Here is a 9,022-nt window from a genome sequence, read left to right as displayed (position 1 = left end):
CAAGATAAGGGCAAGCGTGAATGCTCATCCCACCCCCTCCAATCTTCTGGCAGTTTCCCCCCTATAATTTACAGGGGCATTTGCTTAGATCCCACAGTCCTTGCCCTATGACCTTGGTACACAGAACATGAGGGATTAAAGATAAGCATGAATGGATTAACACACTGTGGTACATGTGTACCATGGAGTACTATTCAGCCATAAAAAGATGGAGACTTTATAACTTTTGTATTAACCTGGATGGAGTTGAAGAACCTTTTCCTTAGTAAAATATCACAAGAATAGAAAAGTCAGTATCCAGTGTACTCAGTACTAATATGAGGCCAGTAGATGAACAACTACAGGCCCACAGGAGAGAGAAAAACATGATTAAATTCAAGTGGGGAGGGAGGGGGGAGAGGGGAGGAGAGGAGAAGGGAAGAAGATTGGAGAGCTCTCACCAATGTAGGGTATGTGGGGCACCTCCTGGTGAAGGGCTCCTCTACAACTTGGACTCTACCTAACAAACATGAATAATGTAACCTAATCATATGTACCCTCATTTTAACCTGAAAAAAAAGTAGAAAAAAGAAAGAAAGGAAACAGGTAAGAAAGGAAATTGGATGCTGAAGTGAGTGACCGTCCGTCTAAAAACAAAGGGAACTGCATCCCGGTGATAAGTAGGGACACTCACTATGTGCTGGGATTCACAGCCGAAGGTCTGCAGTGAGTCAGCCAGGCAGAATGTTAGGTCACCGTCTTGTCCGGGTTCAGAATAAACACATTGGCATGTCCTTTCAGCACTAGGACTTACGAATCTCGGGACACTTTGCCTACTTAAACAATTCTAGGTTAGTATTATGGGGGAGGAGGTAGGTATCTGAAACCTATTCTTACCCAGTCAGTGGACCTTTTGGCAGACTAAGAAAAGATTCTTAAAATTTCCTTCCGATGATCTGGGAAAGAATGGTGGATACCAACTTATCATTAAGAAAAAATACGTTTTTATCACTCTCTGATAAAAATAGAGGGCAAAGGGTAATATGTTGTTTTCTATAAAAGTCTAGAAGATCAAGCCCTGTAATCTGGAAAGAGTGAGATGATTTTCTAATTAAAACACAAAGGGAAAACATGTCATTACAATTTGGGGACATTTGAACAAAGAAAATAACAGTGTCTAGATAGATCTCAGTCATTCAGGAACAATGTGGAATCAGAAAAACAGAAGAGTAAAATCCTCAGCTAGTTGGAGAGAACTGCAGGCAGGACACACTTGCCGGACAGTCGCTGGGCACACTTGCCAGACAGTCGCTGGCTACCTGGACAGTGTGCACACTAGCGGCAGCTCCACCTTCTTTGATATCAACAATGAAGGCATCGACAGTGAGATTTCTTAACCACAGAGATGCTTGCTAAAGTTCTGGGTCAAGAGATATTTTAGTTATTCTGAGTCATAATTTTAAATGTACACTTACTTTAAAAGTATTTTAAATCCAGTTGGCGCAATTAGAAAACACACACTGAATTCCACGTACTGTTAGTTTCACAAAGGTGCAGCTCATTACCACCCCAAATGCTGCTTTATTTTGGCCATTTGTATGTGGATCTGAAGGGGCAGATTCTTGAGATGCTGGGACTGACAAGTTGTGATAGTGCAGTTTATTAAACTAAGAAGATCTTAAAAAAAAGAAAAGACTCACACTAGCCCGGTAACAGCTGTGGCTCTGTTAACAGACTTTCCGGGGGCCAATAGCAGTCTTCACTACAGCCAATCAAGTTCCATTACACCATGACCTCTGCCTTTCTCTTTCCGTCACAAGCATTTGACAGACAAAAATTATTCAGATTCTAAAAGGGACTGGACTCTCGCTGAATTAATTAAACTCAAAGAGCACAAAGCAAAGCATACAAATGAAGTAGGCAGAGTGATAATCACCAGAAGTAGATTAAGTGTTAAGAAGAAAAGGGAAATGGAATACTATCGTCCAGTGTCCTACTCGCTTTAGAAATGATCGTTCTGGTGTTTGAGTGGTTCCGGGCGAATGTTGGCTGTGCGAGCAGAGCACTCGGTTCAGGCCTTCCCCGCCGTGTGCGCAGACGTGCATGGACCAGCCTGCCTGCCCACCCTTACTTTCATCTGCAGTCATAAGTGGCCAAGTGACAGTGCTTTAGAAATGCGGGCTGTGATGCAGAGCGCACCTGTGGTCCCCACACCCGAGGAAGGGCCTCTTCACTTGAACACAATCTCCACCATCCCTGGGGGCAGATGGAGGCAACTGTGAAGGGGCAGGGAGTGAGAGGGGGGTGCTGATGGCCGATTAAAGCGTGTCCAGGCCCTGAGGCTTGTACCCTCTAACTGCCCTCTCCTGCTCCCTCACCAGGCTAATTGGGTGGTGCATTTCCCCCTCTTTCTCTGAAGCTTTTATATTACTCTTTTGTGAATTATTCTTTCCTCCAAGCTACTTGTGACATACCTTTCGGTGATTTTAATCTCATTGAAAGAATTGGGGACAGAGAGAGGCTGATCCAGGGGAACGTAAATGAATCTGGGGCTCTCTCTTTTATTAGGGATGGCTTTATTTTAGAGGCTCCATGTTGCTATTAAAGAAAAATTTCTAAACAGCAAGAAAACAGTGGCTGCAACAAAAATTACATTTATTAGGCTTAAGAGAGGAATTAGTTATTCCTTGAAGAAGCTGCTTAGGATGGCACTAGCTTTCTAGAATGAACTGGAAGTTGGAGGGGTGGATTCTGCAGCCACACTCCCCAGGGCTTAAGCCTGGTGCTGCCGCTCACCAGCTGTGTGAACTCAGGCAAGTAACCCAACCGGCCTGGGCTCCACTTTCTTCAGCTAACCACTGGGGCTGTGAGAATAAAATGAGTCAGTGTATGGAAAACACTTAGGGGGATGTCTGCTTTGGTTAGCTAAGTGCTAATTATGCTCCGTAAATGAAAATGCTTTTATTACTGTAAGAAAGCATATTTATTCATAATATATATTGCTTCAAAGTTTGATTGAAGCATCTTCCCAAAACAATACATATTAAACAACAAAAAAAGAGAAAATGGAAAATGAAAGAGCAAAAATCCATTGGCAAGGGTAAAAGAAGTCAACATCCTGAGCACAGGAGTGACTGGATCTGCACCACGGGAGCCTTACGGAGATGGCCCTGAAACTTGCTGGCTGACATGATTTTCTTTGTCCAATAAAAGGAAAAACGTAGACTTTTCTTAAGAAACAAAATGTTTAAAGCACCGAATGCTAAGAGACATTTCTTATGTGGAGTGGATAGTTAGATTGGGAATTGCAGAGCAAATCAATAAGATCAGAAAATGACAAAATTATAGAGATGGAGAACACATCAGTGGTTTCCAGGGATTTGGGGTGGAGGAGGGGAGGGCTGTGACTATCCAGGGAGATCTTTGTGTCCCAGTCACATGGTGCTTCTATAGCTCTGCACAGGTGACACAATGGCACAGAAGCACACACACAATGGTACCAATGCTCAGACTCCCGGGGTGGGACACTATGTCATAGCCATGCAAGACTTAACCACCAAGGGGACATGGGGGAGGGGCAGCCTGACCCCTCCTTACTATTTTTTTGACCTGCTGTGAATCTATATTTCAAGACAAAAAGTTAAAAGAAGTATTCTTCAAATGGATATGACTTACACTGCCATATAACTTTCATTGTGTGGGTGGCCTGAGTGGTTATTTTCCTTTGAAAGTTACTTTGCTTAAAATGCTTCATGGATTTGTGTTTCCCTTCAGCCCCTCTAAAGTCTAAAGGGACCTGGCTATATCCCACAATCAAACAAACCACAGTTAAAGTTTATTTCAGACTTTCATTTTCCTTCCAGGCTCTTGTTTTCTGGCCAGCACTGGCCGTCTAGCTGTGACGTGCTCAGATTCCCATGGGTCCACCCAGACCACTCTCCGTCCCCACGTGGAGGCAGTTGTTTTAATTCTGGACTCCCGTGAGTTATGCCAGTATTTCTGGCTACTTTCTATACCAAGATTCTATTTATGTACAGTGACGTTCTCTCTCTTCCTACCTCTTTTATGCCAGTTATTCTCTGGTGCTGAGCTCTGAGCCTGAGGGAGGCGAGTACTGAGTTTATCTGAATTTATCTGAGTTGGTGAAAGGAGATGTTTTATTATATGGTAAGATAGGAGCCATTTCAGGTTTTCGTAACATTAGCCAGACAGGCACTGATCCTGCTTCGAGTATCAGCACCCACTCGGGGAGGCTGCGCTCTGATCTGGGGACACGGGACACGAGCACATACCTTTCATCTGCACGAAGTCGAGCTGGTGGATGGATTGCAGCAGTGGGCTGTTGTCCAGGCTCAAGTCGAAGTCCGTGGTCATCCGGGGTGTGAGTGTGCCCTTCCCCCACTGGTCCTCAGTCAGGTGCACTCTCCGTATGAGGGCGTCAGAAATCTAACCACACCAAAGACCACAGCCTGAGAAACCCAACACCATGCTGGACATGTGACACTGCACCTCAGCTCTGGGGTCCTGTCCCCAAACCCCCCTGGGATGCACACCTTGCCTGTTTCAGTGCTGTTGGTGAGGAGGACCCTGCTGTGACTAGAGTGACCAGGAGTTGGAACGACACAGTTGGAGGAAGGCACCGTAATAATTAGCAGGTGTTAACTGATCTAATAGATGGACCTGGCTATATGGTCATAGGATTAGGCATTTATGACTGACCGCTAAGAGCCAGCAACTTTAAAGAGTGACAGATTGGAGATTAGTGAAGTCCTATTAGAACCAACAAGTCTAAGCTTCTAATTTGAGGTGTGGGTATGCTATCAAGACTTGGAAATGAGTTTTATAAAATAGTTAGAGGCTGAAATTTCTTACATTTAAGCACATGATATTCATGCGAGTATAGCTCTGTGTCTTGGTAGAGAGAGAGCTCTTTCACTTCTTTCTATTCTTGTTTTTTCCCCTTGAGACAAGGTCCCTGTTGCCTGGGCTAGTGTGCAAGAGATTCTCCTGCCTCAGACTTCCAAGCAGTGGGAACTACAGACATTTACTACCACACCTGGCTGATCTTTCTATTTTTTTTTTTGTAGAGATGGGGTCTTTCTATGTTGCTCAGGCTGGTCTCTAACTCCTGTCCTCAAGTAATTCCCCTGCCTTGCCTCTTCCAGTGCAGGGATTACATGTGCCTGGCCTCCTTTCTTATATGTTCAATCTCCCTCTGTTAGTCTCGGCCAATTTAGCAGAAGAGCTGGACATGCTCCCTAAGAAAAGCTGCCTTATTACTGGGATCAAAACTTAAGCCAAACCCAGCTTATACCATAGCATCTGCTCACTGAAACAACACAGAATACTGTAAAAACCCCCAAACTTCACTGTATTTGAGAAATCACTGACTTCCTGGCCAGTAGGAGGTGTCAAGAAGGTAGAAATTTGGCAAACTTAAGACATTTCCAGCCAACAAAACTGTCCATAAGATATTAACAGAGTCCTTAGGTAAGGTGATCACTGCACTTTGGGAGAATGCACGTTTTCATGATTAAACACAAGAACAAAAGCAAATCCAGCAAAGCCCCACGCCCTTCTCAGTCTTATAGTACGTAGTGGCAGACACCTCTGGGAGTCCTCAGAGTTTAATTAGCACACTGCAGGGTGGGGGAGCTTCTGCCACTGGGGGATCCATGCCTGGCCCACATGGCCTGGGCTCGCTCCCATGGGACGTTCAAAATCTGAAGCAGAAACTGGTTAACACCTACCTGCAAAAAGCCACTTGGGTCATTTTCCTTAATCACCTCGAGGCAATATTCCATGAGGCCCGTGGTCTGCCGCAGCTTCACTGTGCAGTGAGAGATCTGGTCCCGAACCACCTGGGATTGAGGAGAGAACTGAACGGTCCAAAATGGCAGAGGGGAGATGAGAAGGACCTGGGATTTTGGAAAGTGTCTGCAAACTGGAACCAAAGAGCGTCCCAGACGAGAATATTCTGTGGCAACGTCTGTGGACGATGGCTCTGGAGGCAGATGGGAAGACGCTCAGAAAGGAGATTAGGAATAACAGGACCCACGAGGAAGGGACAGATGTTGGAGCCCTGTGGACATGGTGACCTTGGTGCATCAAGGTGCACCTTGCAGAAGTTTCCCTCAGCCCCTCTTTCCCAGGAAGCTGCTCGTGGGGAGTCTGTGAAGGAGCCGAAGCCCCCCAATGTGTGGCCACTGCTCTGCTTTGTGGCACGGCCACCCACTTTCCCACCTCTGCCTGTCTCCTCTTAAGGGTGGATGTCACCATCTGGACCCAGTTCCTGCCCCTCCCCATGACCCCAAGGGCATCCATTCTGTTTCTCTTTCCTTTGTGGGGGTCAGTGGGGAGCTGGAGGGCCAAGGGTGAGCTTGGGAGAGACCAAGAGAGAAGGACGAGTCAGCTGGAGGAAGAAGATGATGTAGAATTAAGTTTCATCAATGGAGTAATAGAAGTCGGAGACTCAAAAAGGGGGAGGAGTGAGAGATGGACAAGTACTTTCAGGGGTGCAGTGAACACTATTCAGATGATGGTCACAGCTTACAGCTATGCATTGTATCAACGTACCCCCTAAATTTATAAAAATGAAATAGAAATTAAACAACAATAACCTGCTTAGAATCCCTGGCCCATCTGGGAGAGCAGGTAGAAAGGCTTTCTATTCACCCAGCTCCGAGTTTGCTTTACCCGAGATTAACATCTCTCCTGGCACGCAGTTCCCACCCCTGGGAAGGCCTTTACCTAGTGACACATGAAAGACATTCCTTGAAAAGTTTCTTCCTGCAGAGTTTCTTCTTCTGTACCCTCTGCCCAGTGTCCCAGATCTTGAGTTTTGTTTTGTTTCCGAGATGAGGTCTTACCACGTTGCCCAAGCTGGTCTCCTGTTCTTAGGCTCCACTGATCCTCCTGCCTCAGCCTCCTGCATCCAGTTTTGAATGATTTTTGAAGCACAGTATTGAAGAAGGGTATTCCTGGAAACTTAATCACTTATAAGTACATCCTCAATATTTATACTGCCTTGCAAAAGCCTCAAAAATAGATAATGTTTTGGGGTTTATGGATAATAACTAAATGGAATTTTAATAATTATTTTAAAAAACTGTTTCTTGTTCTTTCTTTTCATTTATTAAAAATGTATTTTTCATTAAAGAGTATTCCATCCACTTTCCAAAACAACTGAGAAATAGATGAAAAAAAGAGGATGAAAAATTAGATGAAAAAATAATCTCATCATCCTAATGTAAAATTTTAAAGGATCATTTCGATATTTTCTCTTCATATTTTTTTTTTCTAGAACCAGACTTATTTTGGAAGTTGCAATTATGAAATATGACAATATTGTGCCCCCTCCAGACTAGGTCATAAGCATTTTCCATGTTGCCACCATCCATAAGTATTTTTGGCCACATAAAGACTCCAGTGAGTGGGTAATCATAATTTATTTAATTATTATTGTTACCCTATTATTGGATATTTAATTTCTATCTAGTTATTTTTATTTTTTAAAACCTCTGCTCCCCAGAAAGGTAAGGTTTGCGTTTTTTTGTTTTTTTTGCAGTTTTTGGCCAGGGCTGGGTTTGAACCTGCCACCTCTGGCATATGGGGCCAGTGCCCATCTCCTTTGAGCCACAGGCACCACCCTCTATCTAGTTTTTTTATAACTCATTTATTATTTCTTTTTGTTCCTCATTTTTTAAATTGTGGTAAAACATACATAAGATTTTCCAGTATAACCATTTTAAGTGCACAATTCTGTGCCATCAGTTACATACACATTGTTGTGTGACCTTCACCACCATCCATCTCCAGAACTTCTCATCTTCCCAAACTAAAACTCTGTCCCTGTTAAATAATAATGCCCCGTGTCTCCCTTCCTTCCATCCCCTGGCAACGACCCTTCTGTTTTCTCTCTCGATGAATTTGACTGTGCCAGGAACCCCATCCGAGTGGAATCACATAGCATTTGTCCTTAGAGATTGGCTTATTTCACTTAGGATAACGTCTTCCAGATTCAACCATGTTGCAGCTTGTGCTTAAATTTTTATCTTAAGACTAACAGTCTTGTGTATGGATATGGCACATTTGTTTTCTCCGTTCATGTATAGATGAATACTTGGATTGCTTCCACATTTTAGTTATTCAGAATAAAGGTGTTTTAAACATGTAGGGATGGTGCAACCACATAAATGATCATGGGAGACACAGATTGACAGTACACGCTGCAAGTGGTGAGGCTAACCATAGGTGCAGGATAGCCCTGAGCACTTCTCGCAGAGTCCTTTTATCGAGAAGATACATAATGGGTGGAAAGATACTAAGCAAAGACATGCAGGGGCTGCATGCTCAGGGAAATGATCTCATAGGTGCCATCAGAGTATGTACTCAAGGAAATGACCTTCAAGGGTGGTAAGGGAAATGATCTCCAAAATACTACATGCAATTTTTTCTCCACTAATCCTTCAAAGAACTGCCATAAAATGCTTAATATTTAACATTAGCCTTACTACTACAGCACCGAACTTTGCTCCTCCAGGATTACTGAGTTACTGGGTGGCTTGCCTTCCAAGTCACAAGAGATTTCCAGGCTTGTCAGGAGAATGTCTTGTTCTCAGTAATTCCTCAGATAAATTATGATATTGGTGGCTGTTGTGGTAAGTATGATGTTTAATCCCCTATATGGGGACAGATACCTGGATGAGTCTCTGGTTTCACTTCTTTGGGGATCATATGGTAATTCTGTGTTTAATTTTTGAGGAAGCACCAGAATTTTTCCCCAGCAGCTGTAACATGTTAGGTTCCCACAAGCAACGCACAAGGGTTCCATTTTCTTCACCAACACTTATTATTTCCTTACTTTCTTTTTTAAAAATGTAGCCATCCTGGGTGCAAAGTGGTACCTCATTGTGGTTTTGATTTGCATTTCCCTAATGACTAATCATGGTGAGCATCTTTTATTTTGAGACAGAGTCTCAAGCTGTTGCCCTAGGTAGAGTGCAGTGGCATCACAGCTCTCAGTAACCTCAAACTCTTGGGC

General features: G+C 43.7%; 1 protein-coding gene across 1 annotated transcript in view; it reads right to left on the bottom strand.

The window, feature by feature from the left end:
* The window catches only part of TRIM9 (tripartite motif containing 9), a 125,190-nt gene that overhangs the window by 27,498 nt on the left and 88,670 nt on the right, over positions 1-9,022 (bottom strand). Inside the window, exons 4-5 of the mRNA XM_012806558.2 lie at positions 5,730-5,840; positions 4,272-4,425 (exon numbers count right to left, since the gene is read on the bottom strand). Coding sequence (XP_012662012.1) covers positions 4,272-4,425; positions 5,730-5,840 — 265 coding nt within the window. The remainder of the gene's footprint in view (positions 1-4,271; positions 4,426-5,729; positions 5,841-9,022) is intronic.

The sequence above is a fragment of the Otolemur garnettii genome, unplaced genomic scaffold (assembly GCF_000181295.1).
Source record: "Otolemur garnettii isolate 467f Iridium unplaced genomic scaffold, OtoGar3 scaffold00054, whole genome shotgun sequence".
Taxonomy (NCBI): Eukaryota; Metazoa; Chordata; class Mammalia; order Primates; family Galagidae; genus Otolemur; species Otolemur garnettii.
This window is presented reverse-complemented; position numbering and strand designations above follow the sequence as displayed.